This window comes from Lemur catta, chromosome 7, assembly GCF_020740605.2.
Source record: "Lemur catta isolate mLemCat1 chromosome 7, mLemCat1.pri, whole genome shotgun sequence".
Classification (NCBI taxonomy): Eukaryota; Metazoa; Chordata; class Mammalia; order Primates; family Lemuridae; genus Lemur; species Lemur catta.
The window spans coordinates 49,528,179-49,546,049 of record NC_059134.1 but is presented as its reverse complement, the minus strand read 5'-3'; the positions used below and the strand labels follow the sequence as shown (position 1 = coordinate 49,546,049).

General features: G+C 36.6%; 1 protein-coding gene across 14 annotated transcripts in view; it reads right to left on the bottom strand.

The window, feature by feature from the left end:
- Nucleotides 1-17,871, bottom strand: part of DLG2 (discs large MAGUK scaffold protein 2) — a 1,739,579-nt gene that overhangs the window by 16,323 nt on the left and 1,705,385 nt on the right. For 9 of the 14 annotated variants that reach the window (XM_045557224.1, XM_045557232.1, XM_045557230.1 and 6 more), the window contains one exon: nt 7,383-7,428. In XM_045557224.1, coding sequence (XP_045413180.1) covers nt 7,383-7,428 — 46 coding nt within the window. Of the gene's footprint in view, nt 1-4,623; nt 4,666-7,382; nt 7,429-8,272; nt 8,373-17,871 lie in introns of all 14 variants that reach the window. The other 5 variants (XM_045557228.1, XM_045557225.1, XM_045557226.1 and 2 more) reach the window with 2 other exon arrangements.

Sequence of the window (17,871 nt, the reverse complement as noted above, 5' to 3'; positions counted from 1 at the left end):
AGCTGAAATCAGGTTAGAGTCACTGAGAGGCATCAGGTGTTCCAGCTCTAAACACCAGCTCTTTTTTTTTTTTAAAATGCTGCTGTGTCACTTCCACAAAATAGTCATCCTTAGGAGTTTTTCTATTTTTTGCTCTGGAGGGGTTGGCACTTAACAAATATCAGCTGACAAAAAGGTACAAACAATTTCTTGGTCTTGTTTTGGCAGCCGCATGGCTGAAAGTGGGAGAGCGGCACAGAGCTGTGTGTGGACGTCTGCAGCTGTCAGAGTCTTGGCAGAATACTGTGTCACAGGCCCCAGGAAACCGTCCGTGTTTAAAGTGGAAGCAAGTCACGATGGGAGGCACTAATATGCCTTCATGCTAGAGAAAAGCAAGTTGCTGCCCTTTAGGAATTCTTGGAAACGAGAAGAGAGAGGTGAAGGAAGTGAAAATCGGTGGTAGCACAGTTACTGTTGTAAGTTTAGGTTTTGGTGCCTGCATATGATGATTATTAAGAACAAATTAGGATCTTGGAGCCAGAGAATGTTCGTGCTAAGGAAGGGTTTGGAGTCCATGCGCTTCATAGATGGCAAATATGCAGCACGTGTTACTCCCCCATCCCGGCATTACTGCTGAGCCTCACTTTTCACTACACTTTTCACTACAACTCTTCAGCAGCTATTACCAATTGGTCTAATTCTAATCTTGATTAGAATCTATTTGCCATCTTTGTTCTAAACCAAGCTACTCATTTCACATAGGAGAAAACTGAGGTTTGAAGTCTTTGAGCAATTTCTTCAAGGTCACATAGTGAACTCTAGGGGCTCAGTATCTCCATAGGATGTTCAGAAGATTAAATTAGTTAATATACATACAGGGTTTAAGTTCAGCCTTAGTACATAGTTAAAGCTATATAAATGTTGCTGTTTGTATTAATTTGACAGAATGGTTGAAATGTACTAGAAAAAAATGTTAATGTCAAGAGGCTTGGATGAAAAACTATAAGAAAAAGTAGAAAATGTACGCGATTCAGAGCTTAAAGGTCTTGGTTAGACTTGCAGTGCTACCACTTATTAGTGAAGCGTGTAGCCTCTTGGAGTTTCAGCTTCCTCATATGGAAGATATAATGTAAAATATATCTAATACTTTTGTTGCAGAAATTGAATGAGATAATAGATGTAATGAAAAACTGCTTTTAAAAGACATCTAAGGGCAATAGCTGAGAAGAGTGGAGTAAGGAGGATAGGCACCATTTTGTCTGACTCGAGAGGTTTTGGGTTTCCTCATCCCAACACCTCAATTTCATTCAAATCATTTCTTCAAGATCCTTGTTTTGAAAATCCTACTTAACTGATGAGCACAAATGGGTTAGAAAGATAATCATCAGCTGCCACACATCCACGATGATATAAAGAGCTTTCCCGAGCCTCCAGGAAGGCAGGTCTTCTGCTTTAGAGATTTGCACAGTCCGCATCATACCTGCCGGTGTTATTTGTCACCTCCAAGTACGAGGGAAATTGAAAGGTATAATACCAAACAGCCAAAAATACAAGTTTTCATTTTATTACTTTATTGACAGAAATCTGGAATTAGCCCATAATTAAGATAGTTTTGAGATGGCACTTTGCATAATTAGACAGTGTGCTGGTACTCACTACAGTTGGGCTTGGGAAAAAATGATTCTATAATGTTTGAGATGGTGCAGCAAAGATCTGAGCTATTTATTAACAGAAACTGAGGGAGCGCATCTGTGTGCGTGCATATGTATCTCAGGCAACATATGAGACTTTCAGGTAAGATTGCCACAATGTGTAACTCCAGGATGCAGTATGAATGGTGCACTCTGGATTATGAATCACAGAGGCCTGGGTCTTTATTTCTAACTCCTGGCATTTTTAAAAGCCATTTTATCCCCAGAGTGGAGGTGGAATGGTTGTGAGACTAAAATATAACATCTGGATGTTGGTGAAAAGAAGGTCTTTTTTTGTATTTGTTTACACTGCTATTCACAAGACATACAATTAGTCATAATTACAGCAAAAACCAGGAATTCACTAGAAAAATATAGCCTATTCTGATTTCAAAGTTGGTACTTTCAGGAAAACATGTCTTTCCCAAACCTCTTTGCCTTTTTTGTGCCATTGTTCTTTCTGGAAAGTTACTTCCTCATCTTGTCTAGCTGGCGAGTTCCTTATCTTTCCAAAGCTCAGCTCAAAGGCCACTTCTCTGAAACTACCTCCGATGTTCCCACTATTCTTGAGCCAGGTTTCTGTCTTAGTAGCTGTCAAACTTTGTGCATCTTTTCATTTCTTGATCTTCCTGTCTCACTATATGTGTGCTGAGATCCAGAGTGAGTTGATATTTACATTGAGTCTCAGGGTATCTGTGAAGACGTGGGCATATAGTAGATGCCAAATGAATAAATAAACATTCCTTTGGAATTTTTTATATTTCCATTCTGGAGAAAGAAATGTCATTTTTCTCCTCTGAGCTGTGAAGGTCCTTCTTATTTTTGTTCATTGTAAAGAAAAGAATCTGAGTGGCTGACCTCCTGTAATCTCAGATGAGACCCAATCCAATATAGATTATTGGACTCTACATTTGCCCCATTAATATCAAAGAATCCAGTTCCAACTCCTCTCTCTTCTCATAGATAATTCAAGATGCTTGCAAGTGTTTCCTTTATTCACTCTGTAAACATTTGTGTGCACCTACTTTTTGAGAGTGAAAAGAATTATTGATGTCATCTTGGAGCATTGCTCCAAAAACTTGTCAAGATGCTGAAAGCCTTGGCCCAATTTTTATAGCTTAATAATTCTGGGAGAAATATTTCCACCTCTGAAATAAAAAAGGAGCCTCTAAAATACTCTAAAAAGCATGTATTTTTTGTAGACCATATAGTTTCCTTATAAAAAACTGAGAGAACAAGGTTTGATGTTTTCCTTTTCTATATCTGTGACTAGTGGATGGAAGCACAACACTTGAAGATTAAAAACTAAACATCAAAGAAATTAGTGTCATTGGCCTTCACGAAACCCAAAAAATAAGTTATATTTTTCTTCATACTAAATTGAGGGCAGTTCAGGGGTCAGGAACACAAGCTTTGGTCATTTCTTCTTAGCTTGGGTTCTTATTTTAAAATCAAATGAAGAGGGGAGGGAGAGGAAAATTTTTCTGAAGTTGGGATAATCACAGAATTATAAGAGTGGGAAGAATGTAAAAATGTTAAAGACCATTTAGAGAAAAGGAACTCTCTAAATCCTTCCATCAATAGGACTTGATAGAATTCTTTCTATCAGTAAGACTTTTATCAGTAAGAAAATTAGGTGGTTTTAATATCATTTGATCAAGGGTAACTCATCACAATTCTTTTCATTTTATTCTTTGGACTATATCATCTTCCTCCTTTGACACCATCTCCATCTGCCATCTTTTCTTTTTTGTGCTTTTCCCCCTACTGCCATCTTTTCTCTTTTGTGCCTTTTTTCTACCTGTCACAAATGTGATTCTGCAAAGCCTTTCTCAAAATCCAAATTACATGTCTTACTACAGGAACACTATTTGGCACTCCACTTCGAAAAGGCATGGTTTTGTAAAGTACCATGCTATAATGGGGGAGGAACTCAAAATGATTCCAGATTTCCATTAATACAATATTCAAGCAATAGACAATATCAATTTATGCCTTGGTATCTGTGGGTCATATGCATTGGGCCTGCAGTTTTCTAATATCTAATATCTGTGGCAATTGCTTTTTGTGTAACCCATTTTGCTAAGGAATACACATTAATATTATCGAATTTGTAAGGATTCCAGTAATATTATGTACCTATGTTAGTCACCAAAAACCAGTAATTAGGTGGCAAGAAACCACGAAAACTGATCAAAAGGATGTGTTTGGTGTTTGGTGAATATTTTCATACACCAAGCAAATGGCTTGCAGTGATCAAACAAAGACCAGAAATAATTTTTTAAGAGTTACCTACCTTTTCAGTTAAGCTTTCTGACCCAAGAAGATTTGTTCACTTTAAAAAACAAAAAATGTAAGTTCCTTTTACATTAGAGGATGAAACTTTTTCATCACTTCCCTAACCATCACAAAAGTAAAATTAGATATATTATAGTATCCACCTTAAAAATTAATCAAGGAGAAAGTGATGAAAAAGATTCACACATGATTTAAAAGGAACATTGTAATTTATAAAGATTTCTTTTGTAAAGGGAAGTCAAGAACAGAAGGGAAAAGGCAAAATGAGAAGGAAAATAAAAGCATGATGAATTTTCAACCCTCCTGCAGGGAGTTTAAATTAATTTAGCGGGGGTTAGAATGTCAAAATTCACCACATTGAACTTTTCACATACCTTCTCTGTGACAATTGAATCATTGGGTCACAACTGAGGTTGGAATTGTGTATTGGCAAGACTGCTACTGCTAGCACAAATCACACAAGGGTCCACTGATGGCCCTAGTGTCTTTTTTATCTTTCTACATCAAATGATGATTTCGTTTCAAGCCATTTGCTTTGGATAAGGATGATAAAAGGCAGCAATTGAAAAACAACAACAACAAAAATCTGAAATGACCACCACAGGCAATGAGGCAATTGCAAAGAAAAGAACCGCAAACCAAAGCAGTAACTTACGGTAGCTACTTTCGCTATCGCTGGCATTAGAAGAAACATGTTCTGCAAGAACAGCACAGCAAATTAAAGAGATACCAAGCACTGGAAAGCAGCCAGAACTGAAAGGAATACACTCATGCAAGGCTACTGGAAATGTGAGCAAAAGGCAAGTAAAAGGCCGCAGAGGAGGCTGCATTAAGAAAACTCAGATAAGATAAAGAAGATGAAAACTTTATCTTCATTTTACAGGAATCTGCTGCTTGATTGCTGTTCCTTCTTTTTAAGAAACTGAGGAAAGTATCTTTAATTACAAAAAAAATGTATAATGTCAACCTAGGCATTTTTCTTCATATGGCTCTGATTTTCCAAATTTGCATAATAAAGGCCAATGTGTCTTGACTGAATGTTTTTTTGACTATAAATTCAGGAGCTTCTGGTGTGTAGACACTGTTTTCTTGCTGGCTGTATTGTTTCTCTATTTTAACCTCTAAGCATTTTGCAGGAAGACAATTTTAAATTGTCAATTGATACTTGGAATCCCTTGAATTTTGTTTCTTTTGAAGTACTTCCTAAACTAATTCTCAGGATAAAAAAGGATTCTTGAAGATCTTTACTACTTCAGTGAGTGAGTAGAAAATCTTGGAGGAAGAATCAAGTCACTAAAAAGTGTTTTATGAAACAGTTCAATATTTCCTTGTTTTTATTTTAAGATATGTGCTTAGATAGCTATTGAATTCTGGAGAAATGGAATGGGCAGGAGATAAATGGCCTGATACCCAGCACAAGTCCTGGCATGACATATGTTTTTAATTCATGTTGAAGACATGCTTGTACAGTGATATTCCAAGTTGTTTTTTCATACAAACACAGCTTAGCTAATATAACAGGGATGTTATATATGATATATGCTTTTAAAGAAGTGACAACTATTGTACATTTAAAAAATATTTTTGTTGTACATTTTTAGAAAGAGAAAAAATATATAACATTATTCTTTAACAGTAAAAATAAGCACTTTAAAGTGTGTTTGATATTATATGCTCTTGCTAATTGGACAGATTAGTTTTAGAGCATGAAACTAATGAAAACCAAAGCATAGGTTAAATTCACACGAATCATTTCTCTTTGTCTTGGTCTATGACCAGAACTGCATCATTAATTTGGGGAAACATTTTACAAGTGCAAAGGGGCACTAGGGAAAGAAGTGTTGACTAATCTGTGCAAATCTGTTTTCTTATTACTGAAAAGAAAGTCAAGTCACATATTCAACGATAGTTGTATCTTCATGTACATTATTAAGTACCTTGAATTGGGATATTTTTACTCTTAAAATCTGTTCAATTTTTAAAGAGTAAGTAAACATTTGCACATCTGGATTTAAAAGGGTATCAATCATTCACACTTTTGACACTGCGATAGCAACTACTTTTTAGTGATGTTCATTATTAACAAGATATGAAAATGCTTCTTTCCCCTCTAAAACTGGAGATTTACAAATTCTCATTAGTGGTGCTTGATGCTATCCAGATAATGTTGAAATCGATATTTGAATTTCAGTCACTAATTCAAGAAAAAGTTCATATTATATTCCATACAGTGACTCAAAAATAAAGTTTTCATCTTTAAGAAGATCAGTACTCTTGATCATATTTTGTTTTATATATATATATAAAATTGTTTCATATTTTTTTATATATATATAAATTCTCTAAGTTAACAATTTGAATTATGAAGGGTATCATTACACAGGGTTATAGAAACAGCCCCTGAAAACAAAGTCCAGCTCAACAGTATTTTGTTTTACACAAATGAACAGCTTCTAAAACTGTTGCCCATAGCTGTTAAATTAAAACAAACAAAAAAAAAACAAAAAAAATTGAACATTTGATACAGCTGCAAAAGACACAAAACTCTGTTCTTATTTCATTGGTGCCTACACAATGGGGTTAGTTATTAAAGAAGAAAAACCATAGCATAGTGTACTGATACACAGGATAATTATTTTTTAATTGCTCAGTGCAATGAGACACAGATTAAAGACATGAATAACTAGAAAATGTAAAGGTTTAATATATTTTATTTTTCACTCTGTATTATAAAATGAAGTCCTGATTATGTAATACAGCTAATAAATCACTGCTAGAAAAACATATTAATACATATCTAAAACTTTATTATACAAACGTTTCAAGCAGGATCACTGCAAGTCAGGAAAAAAATCAAAGTTAATAACAAATAATTATTCATGGAAGATCAAATAGCTTAATATCTACTTTTTGAGAATGCATGTTCCTTTTGACTACAAAATAGCTCCTTTACTAACAGTAAAATACAACCCAATTATGAAATTTGGCGAGGTCATTAAATATTTCCATGTGAAAATGCAGAACATAAAATACATTTCTACTTTGCTGTACTAGAACATTTAGCTCACCCTTTCTTTCAACATGGTTTCTTGCTCTTTGGGAGGGATTAGGCGGCAGAGCAAGTGATGCGACAGTGGGCATCAGGACCATGTTGATCTTATCACATGGTCAGAAAGGGATGGTGTTAACTGCAACAGAAGTTAGAGTGCCTGACACGCTTTGCTTTTAAATGCTGACATGCAGAACAAAACGATCGAAAATTACTTTGTAGGAGCATTCACAGCTAGGTAACAAATAAAACTCGTATCTTGTGCATGCTAGGAGTGAAAGGCCCTCAAGAAAAGGAACAAAAGCCAAACTCAAAAGGAAAGGAAAAGAAAAGAAAAGTTACAGTGACCATTCCTGGAAACTTACTCAGAGTCTTTGTCCCATAACCGTCGTCACCTAATCCGGGGATGTCCTGCATGGAAGTCCCCAGAGAGAGCAATGAGAGAGGAAGAACAGCCACGGAAGAGGAAGGAAGAAGTCAGTGGAGTTGAAATGGATACTACCATGACAGACCGTGTTGCCTTAACAATCTGGATCCCACGCTCTCTTCTTTGGAAACAACTTTCACCCCAAAGTCCCTGGGCTGAGACTCAAGAAGGAAATTTCTGATTTGCAAAGCAACTCGAAAAGTTTAAGAAGGAAATTGTAAGGAAAAAAACAAGCAAGATTCAGCAAACGCCATTTTTGCCCACTGTCAATAATGTTGCCATAGAAATATCCCACTTAGAGGAATAATCATCTCCAAATTTCATAACAAATTCTTAGGCTTAGTATCCACCAGTATAAGCTCACTTCACGGCAAGTATTTAACATTTGTTGGGAGGGAAAGAGTGAGCAAATGTGCTAAGTGATCAATAAAGGTAATTTAACTGTTCCAAGTTAGTTAGCATTGAAAAATATATATGTATCAATAGAATCCAATATTTCTATTAAGAAAATAATTTGTCTTAAGCCCTAGAGAGTTGCATGATAGAAAAGGCAAACCAGACATAGTCCTGGTCAAAGATAAACACTGGTTGGAAGCAAGTCCCAGCTTCGGCAAGTCCCTCTCCAATGCATTCTGCAAAGAAAAGCCACATGAAAGGAAGGATCCAGACTGCAGTCAAACACTGGTCACAGTAGTAAACCTGACCTGCCTGCCTGCCGTGTTGTTTGCCTAGGAGTGTGGCGTGGGAGAGCCTACATCATGCGTGTTGCCCGTGAAGAATTTTTTTCTCTTGTGTTGCATGTGACATTATCTTTGAGAATCTACTTACGTTCAGGATCACTGGTTTCCTGCTCACTCTGCTCCTTGTTCTTGTAGAATGGGAATTTTCGTGAAAAGATGAAGCTCTTTTTACGCTTGTCATTGAATGACTGTGAAGGAGAAAAGGCATGGGGCAAAAACAGGGGACGTCTAATTGCTGTCACACTCATGCTGACAAAACAACTAGTTTGTAAAAGCACAGAGAGCTGTAGTGACGCAAGTGGATACTCTGAAGAGGTGCCAGAGGGTTCTAAAGGCAGATTTTATTTTTAAGGAGTGTAAATTTTGAATGATGGCACCTGTGAAAAATTGCTGCCCAATCAAAAGACTGGTTATAGATAACTGACGATGGAGGGAAAGAGTCTTAAATTGGAAGTGGAAGACCCCGAGTCTTTGTCTTGGCTCTACATCTTGCTAGTCCCTCACCTTAGACAGGTAGCTGAATCTCTCTGAACCTCAGTATCTTCATCTGCAAAATGAGGATAATAATAGCAGCTTTTAGGTTGGGAGACTCACAAAAGACAACATAAACATAAACACAAATGTCATCTTATCGTTATCGGGTAGAAAAAACTTTACTAGAGAAACTAGTTTTTGTCATAGATCTAGATTTCTTGTAAAATACTTTGAATTTGAATTACTTGTGTTTAGATTTAATTAAAACCACACAGAAGTGTGTAGATTTATGATATAGGATAATTATAATCTCACACACAGATATATAATTACAGTATAACATTTTTATTCAGGCTGGCACAGTGGCTTATGCCTGTAATCCTAGCACTTTGGGAGGCCAAGGTGGGAGGATCGCTTGAGGCTAGGAATTCAATACCAGCCTGGGCAACATAGTGAGACCTCTGTCTCTATAAAAAATAATAATGGAAAAAATTAGCTGGGCGTAGTGGCTCATGCCCGTAGTCCCAGCTACTTCGAAGGCTGAGGTAGGAGGATCACTTGAGCCTAGGAATTGGAGGTTACAGTAAGGTATGATTGGGCCGCTGTACTCCAGCCTGGGCAACAGAGCAAGACTCTGTCTCCCTGCCAAAAAAACAAACCATTTTTATTCAAAAGAGATTTTAAAGATAATTTAGCCTCGTGCTCTCATTTTGTAGTCAGGGAGCTAGAGGGAGGCATAGAGAAATTGAGTCTCATGCCAATATCACAGAGTTAGTTGGTAGCAGCCAGGAGGCAGTCAACCAAAATCTGTTATAACTGCTGCTAAAGGAGTATTAATTTGATATTCACTTAGCAAACAGGAAAAACGACAGTCACTGATCTATAGTCTGATAAGATTAAAATAATGCAAGAATGACTGCCTTTAAAAATATAAACTACTCCATTACTATAAATGAGGCTGAATTAAAAATTATACATATATACATAATATAGATATTAGAATTTATTCATTCAAGTGAATAGCATGTGCTTGCCTAAAAGACTCCTTAAGAGAATTTCATTTATTTCACTGCTGCTGTTATTATGTAAATGCTTTGTTGGGCTTTTCTTTGGGAAATGTGTTCACAGTCATTTTACAAGCTATAGGCTATGCAAGTCTTATTAATTTCATATTCACATATCATCTTAAAAATACGCTTTGCCAGCTTGATTACTATCCTTATTTGACTGATTTGCCTCTGAGGGTTTTTTTAGCTGCTTAAAAAAATTAAAATCACTCTTCAAGGAACAAGATTTGCTACTATATAGGTATTAAAATGAATGTGCCAAAGACACTGAGATAATTTGAAAAGCGATATTCTAAACCAGTTTTGGCAATAGCAGTTGGTAGGAATAAATGTAGAGCCAGCAAGGTGGCTACTCGGAAGGAAAGGGCACTTGTTTGGATATATGTGTTTTGTCTTGGTGGGAATTAGTCATGCGCCCTTAACGGATTTGAAGTTTGACAGAATGGTGTAAATAACTTGTTTTCTTTGTATACTCATCCACTCCCTATATCAAGTAACCATTTTGGTGATCATCTTCATTTAGGACACATTTAAGTACTAAAATATTGGTACTGTCATTCAGTAAGTAATTCATTACTTTTTTAGGTGGTAGAAATTTTCACTATAGCAATGGAGCTTAATTTTATGCCAATTAAAAAGGCTTTACAAAAAGTAATAAATCAAATATTTAATAATTTCTGAAATCAGGGGACAAATCTTACACTTTACAGTCAAATACTAAAAATACCTTCTCAGGAAAAAAAGGAGTATCACTTCAGAAATTATTACTCTGCTGACAGCACCTATGTTCAGTATAGTTTTAGCATCATTCATAATTGAGGGTTGGTATCCAAAGGCAAGATTGGGAATTGCCCCCAAATTTTCCCAGTTAAAAATCATAGTCCTTAAAGTAACTTTAAATATTCTTGCATCACTCCAGTTTCATGCCACTTTTACATTTCAAGCATATTTAAACTTCAGTAACTGAAAATAAAAGAAAAAAAATCATGTAAGAATTAATGGCATGTGATATTGCAAGGTATGTTAAGACATTTAACTTCAACATTACTGATGACTTCCCATGCAAAAAAAAATTTACAAATTTTCATGCAAATACAAAACAATGCCAAGAGCAGTAAAGCCTGGGGTGAAAATGTAGACACAGATTGATAATGTAGAGGCCTTTGAGGGCCCAAAATGGAGCTCCATGCAAACCAGGTCATTTAAGTTGTCTCAAGGGTCAAATGAAAATGAAAATGTGTAGTCTGTGATTAATTCTTTTATGTTACAAAGCAAGGACTGTAAAGTGTTAACATTTCCCAAGTATGAAAATGTTGTGTACCATGAATCATCTGATTGGGACATAATACTACTGACCACTACACTTTTTAAAAGAACAGAAAATACATAATATTCAAGAATAACATTATCTAACATATCAGTTCTTTTAGCAAAAGGCATTAATATTGGAATTGAAGAGAAATTAATGAAACTATTGGTGGTTATACTTCCTTACATTTATGAAAATAAAACCAAATTACAATTTCATTTCACAGTCACAGATTTAAAAGTCACACATTTAGGGTCTTAGTTAAACATTTCAATGATAAGAGATTATATGTAGTTTATAATGCTCTAACATTATTCTTTATTGTTTTATTAGACGTGTAATATCATTATATAAGCTTTATTGGTGCTGTAATTTTTTCTTTTAATATAGAAAAGGAAAATCTGTTACATGAGTGTGAGGTGAGAATAATAAGTTAGTGCTTTTACTATTTATAGAACACATGGCTGTAAAGAAATTGACTGGTTTCCAGCTCTATTCTTAATCATACTTGATCAATGTTATTATTTCTCTCTCTACATTACAGTATCTTAGATCCATTACTTTACTGGCAGGAAACTTTTTTGAATAGAGACTTTGAAAATACCAATTAAATGTGGCATAGGGCAAGCTGGCATAGCTAAGAATTCCATTTGGGAATTTGACCTGAATGATTGAATTCTAATGAATAAAAGTGATAAAATAATTACCATTTATTGAGCACTTATTATGTGCCAGGGTTGGTTCTAAAAGTTCTACATGTGTTAATCCCCATGCTAACTTCATGAGGTTAGTACCACCATTATTCCCATATTACAGATGAGGAAACTGAAGTTTATAAATCTGTTACTTGCCCAGAGTCACACAGTTGGTGAGCAATGAAGTCAGGAATTGGCATTTGCAACTTTCCTGATTGCAAATATTACTATTCTTATGACCAGGAGAAGTTTCTGCCACACCTTTACTGCTTGGTGACTATTTATTTAAGCCATCAGATGCTATTGGTTTTAACAGCTTTTTTGGCTACTCTGCTACAATTTTTGTGATGCCTATTCCTATTTTTGAGGGCTCTATTTTATTTTTGTTGTTCTTATGATAATGTAAAATAAATAAAAAGAATTTTAGTGGGACAGGCCATGAATGACAATTAAAAGGTAATTGCCCATGGCAGGCAAATCTACAGAAACAAAATAGGTTAGTGGTTGCTAGGGGTAGGGGTAGGAGGTGCAAAGAGTAGGAATTGACAGCTAATAGGTACAATGTTTCTTTTAGGGGAGATGAAAATATTCTAGAATTAGATTGTGATGATGGTTACATAACCCTATGACTATACTAAAAAACACTGAATTGTATACTTTAAGTGGACAAATTGTATGCTGTGTGAACTATATCTCAATGAAGTCATTTAAACAAAAAAGAAACCCCTCCCAGCCCCACACCACAAGATGAGAGGAAATAATTGCAGCAGATTTCTAATTTTATTTGGTGTGCATAATTTTTATCTTTAATTGAATGAGTGGAAACTACCCTCTCCAACGCTTGCAATCAATTAGATATATATGTCTTTTAATCTGATTCTGTTTTGTCTCTGTTAAATGAATACCTTTCATGTTGTGACAGACATTAGAACACCTATACCAGGAGTCAGATCTTATCACTGTCACTCAGAAGTCTCCAGATTGTTAGGTCAAATGGCCCAGCCTGACCCTCAAGATGTAATGGCATTGGTGAAATGGCTTTAGATAAAACACAGGCTTCATGAAAAAAGGAAACAAAACAAAAATCTCAAATCCTTTTCCTATGCAAATCCAATATTCTTGAAGACATATTAGTGAATCTTGACAAAATTTTATCATTCTCATCCAGAAAACTAGGGACATGTTTTAGTTTTCTCCTCATCTTCCTGTTCTAATTTTCTCAAACTTTGTCAAGCGTTTCATAATTCTACAGTGTCACCTTTGTGATATGAATATTCTTTAAGCAGAATTTAAATTTAAATTTGTATAGAGGTACACCTTTCCTGTAGCCCCCTTTTTTTTTGGACAGCTTTGTGAAGTCCAAAGCCTCTTTATTTTTTATAAAAGCTTTTTGCTCTTAATGTATTCTTGTTTCTCCTCCTAAAATAATTGTGTTCCCCTGGGAAAGCTGTTACTATAAATTTGGGCTACCACTTTGTATTATAAATATCTTGTTTTCACACACAAAAAAGAGGATTTTTAAAACAAGTAAAAAACAAATAATAATGAGACAGAGAGGGGTTAACGGAAAGACAAGAGTTGGCTTGAGATACCTCTGTTCCTAGAAAGGTATCTATATGAATGTATATATACATACGTGTGCCTATGACATGCCTCAATTCAAAGTTTCCTTTTGCAATCCTAATGAATTAATGGATCCAGACATTGAGCATCAGTAGCCGCTAATATCATACAAAAAAGAGACAATCAGATGTTATGTGCTGCCTGATAGAAAAACAAAATAGTACTATAAAGTAGTCTCACAAATATCACCTTACTCCCAAAACAAAACGCTCTTAAATGGACCTGAATCTAAGCAAGCCCCTAGATTCAACTGCCAGTTTCCAGAAATAAAGAAGACAGAGAATATGGAAAATTATACTACAAGGATGCAATCAGCAAAATCTGAAGTGCAGGAAACTCTATAAGATAAATGACTTGGTTTCTTCAATATAAAAATTACAAGAAAATAAATAAGCAAAAAATGGAGAGGAAACATATAGATCAGGCTTAATGGCCAGGCCTGGTGGTTTACACCTATAATCCCAGCATTTTGGGAGGCTAAGGTGGGAGGATTGTTTGAGGTCAAGAGTTTGAGACCAGCCTGGCCAACAGACCCCATCTCTACAAATAAAAAATAAATAAATAACTAATAAAACTAGCTGGGCATGGTGGTGTGCATCTATAGTCCCAGCTACTTGAGAAACTGAGGCAGGAGGATCACTTGAGGCTCCAGGAATTTGAGTTGCAGTGAGCTATGATTGGGCCACTGTGCTAAAGCCTGGGCAACACATAGAGACCTTGTCCCTTAAACAAAAAAGAGAGAGAGACTTAAGAAAGACCAACCAAATACAATGTATAGACTTCATCTGGATCCAACAAACAAATTATAAAACAAAGCAAAACAATAACAAAAGCACTTATGAACCACTTTGAGTCCTGAAAAAGACTGGATATTTGTTAATCCAGTAATTGTTAATTTTTATGTGTGATAATGACATTGTCATCATGCCTTATTGAAATATTTACAGTAGAAATGATCTGATGCACTGGATTGCTTCAAAATAGTATGGGAGGAACCCAGTACTCTACCCTCTAAGTATATTCTAAAGGTGGAATTGGAAAGAAATCTTGAACTTCACTTAGCAGGTTTATTGTTGGTCGCTCTTCCCATTAGACATAGTTCATCATATCTTTCTCCCTGAAGCACTTGCTTGCTTCCTTGAACACTGGTACGCCTCCACATTTTCCTTGTTTTCCTAACCCATGAAGCCATTCCTCCTCAGTCTACTTTGCTGGATCCTTCTCATCTTTTCAGTTTTTAAAAATTAGGGGTACCTGAATCAGTCCTTGGTTCTCTCTTCTCTTTCTCCTTCTCCTCCTCTTCCATCTCTTCCCCTCTCCTCTCCCCACATTTGCTCTGTAGGCAATCTCCTCCTATGCTGATGACTTGATTACACTCAAATTTATCTCCAGCTTGGAACTTTTCCCTGACTCCAGACTCATATATCTAATTGCCTACTCACTATCTTTACTTGGATGTCTAATAAACAGTAATCAAACCAAACACTTGCTCTTTCCCCCACACCCCATATAAATAAATAAACAACAACAAAAAAACAAGCAAGCAAGCAAGCAAAAACCTTGGTCCGCCTCCAGTCTTCTCCATCTCATGAAATTATAACCCTTCCAATTACCCAGGCTGAAAACTTGGAGTCATCCTTGACTCCTCTCTTTCTCTCACACCCCACATTCAATCTGTTCATAAATCCTGTGTTCTCATCTTCAAAATACATCCAGAATCTGACCACATCTCATCATCTCCACCACCACTGCCCTAGTCCAAGTGACCACCATCTCCTGTCTGGAGTGTGAAACTGACCTCCAGCTGGTATCTCTGCTTCTGCCTATTTCTGCTGCACTCTTGTCTCTTTAAAAATTGATCATATCACTCTGTTCAAAACCTTCCAGTGGCTTCCCATCTTATTCAGAATAAAACCCCAAATCTACAAAATGGCCCACAAGGCTCTCCATAATCCAGCTTCTAGCTGCCACTTTGATCTCATCTGCTCCCAAATCTTTGTCTCACTATACTCCTGCCACGCTGGCCTTGTGGCTTTTCCTTGAATGCTCTGAGCACCATCTTGCTTCAGGGACTTTGCTCTTATTCACTGTGCTTATAATGTTCTTCCCTCGGAAGGCTGATTCCTCACCTTGTTCAGGGTTCCATTCAAGTATCTCCTTATCAGAGAGGCTTTTTCTGACCAGTTTATCTAAAATAGCATCACCCCTGTTGTTCTTTGCCTTCCTTTATTTTTCTGTTTAACATTTATCACCATCTACCTATATGTATATATTTGTTTATTTTCTGTTTTCCCCTACTGGAATGTAAAAATCCCTCAAAGTAAGAACTCTTTTTGTTTTCATTTACTGCAGTCTCTCTGGTGCCTTAGAACATGTACACATGGTATGTGCTCAATAAATATCTGTTGAATTAATAAATGCTCCAAATACTTTTGTGTTTACTCATATTCTAGCACTTATTGCTCCTTATTTTTTTATCTTTTGCTTGGCTGTCACCCACTAAACTGTGTAGACTGTGAACTCCTTAAGGGTAAAGGCCTATTTTTATCTTATCTTATTACTGATTATTTTTAATATCTTCCAAACCTAGTACAAAGTCTGCTAGTGAATAAATAAATCAACAGCTAATGCAGAAATTGGCTTATTTGCAAATTGGTGGGAGGATTCTCAAAGGGGCCAATCATCTCTGATCAAATATAGAGCTTGAGAAATAATAAAATCCTAAGCCCTCTAACTGACTGAATAGACCCCTTCTTGGCCAATGGGACCCCAGAGAAACCTTAAAACTTAGCTCCTGGCCATGATGGGATGGGAGGTCACACATGCCTTGTTACACCTCTCCCTCGTTAACCTCCATTAGGCTTTCTTCCCTAAGGGTTAAACAGAACCAGCCCTTTGGAAAGACTCACTCCATCACTGATTTCAATCACTGCCTAATGCTGCTCCTCTCTTTTTGCAGTTTCAGCACCACCACTGACCAGTGTTCCTTCCTGGTAAGAGGCCCACCGACTACGGAATGGTTCTGGTCAGTTGGCACAGGATGTTCACAGAGGATTTTCGTGTCCTCAGCTTCACCTTTTGACATCAGAGGGCCAAAAACTCCACCTTTGGATCAGGCTAAAGTACCATTTTTTGGTACATGCGAACTATGAAGGGGTTTGAAGCTCAACTTTGTATGTGCTGGTTTCTCCTTTCATAAATATTTATGACTCCTCCTATAGCTTGTTAAATATGTATATTTGGCCACCCTGCTCAGCATAAATTCCTGTTCTTGTTGCCTTTTCCTCGAAATACACACTCTGGGCTTCTGCCCAAAGCTATTGCTTCCCAGCCTGCAAGATGGCCAGCCTGCAGGCTCCAACCCTTGATGAGAAATAAAGTTCTCCTTTCCAAATTTATGAACCTTGTCGTTCTTCAGTTGACAAGCTGTTCTAAAGGAGGAACTTTAACAACAGTAGAACTATCAACAAGGCCTAGAGAAGATGAGCAAATAATATCCAATCTAAAGGGAACGTGGTCTCTTCCAGTGTTAAACAATAAAGTCAAATCATCAGAGCAGAATGTCTCTGCTGACTCAAACCCCATGTCTGCCATGACTTTACACTATAAAACCTTGTGTGGTTTAATAAACTAAAGAGGCCTGATCTTGCTTCATTAGGTTCTGCCTACTAGGGTCCCTGTCCCCAAATAGCTATGGAGACCTATGTCATTAGGCTTGCTCCTGGCAGGTGTTGCTGGAACTCAGCGCCGAGGCAAATAAAAACCACTGCTTGATTTTGTTTTTAAAGAAGTCCTAATTATTTATCTATTAAAAAACCAAAATGAATTATATTGGTTATTATCATTTTTAAAAACACTATGAAATAGAAGTTTCATATTACCCAGAAACACTCAACTAAATGGCACACTAAGTTATTTAATTTAAACCTGCAGCTTTATTCATGTCAGCTCCACCAGCAGCCCAGGATCCAGGAACTGTCCACAGCCCTATTCTACGTTACTCCCCCGCCAGCCTCCCAGTCATTTACCTGAGGCTATTTCAGAAACACTGACCGACTCTACTTCCTACAAGATGAAGAAACAACCATCATGTGGATGGCTATTTTTATATTTAATTATATGTTTCCTATTTTTTTTTTTTACACAACACCCTCAAATTTAGATGAATTTTTCAGAAAAAACAAGCAATTCCTGATGACCTTGCCCCAGATGGCAGAAACACCAGGTTTACTGTCCTAAGCCCTTAGCGATGCCTCCCCTGGAGGTGACACCTCTAGGGGCTTTCTGGCCAAGTTCCCTGCCTACCAGTGCCTGTGTTTGACTCACCACGTTCATCACAGTCATTGGCTCCTTCCACAGTGCTCATTTTCAAGTATTTCTTAAGGACGTCTATATGTTTTTCCACAACTGAAGAAAGTTACCTGCCCATTTGCAGACAGTCTATTGCTGAGGGAACCAGATTTTGAAAGTTGGTCAGTGTCTATAACACACGTATATATACAACACATGCATATACAAG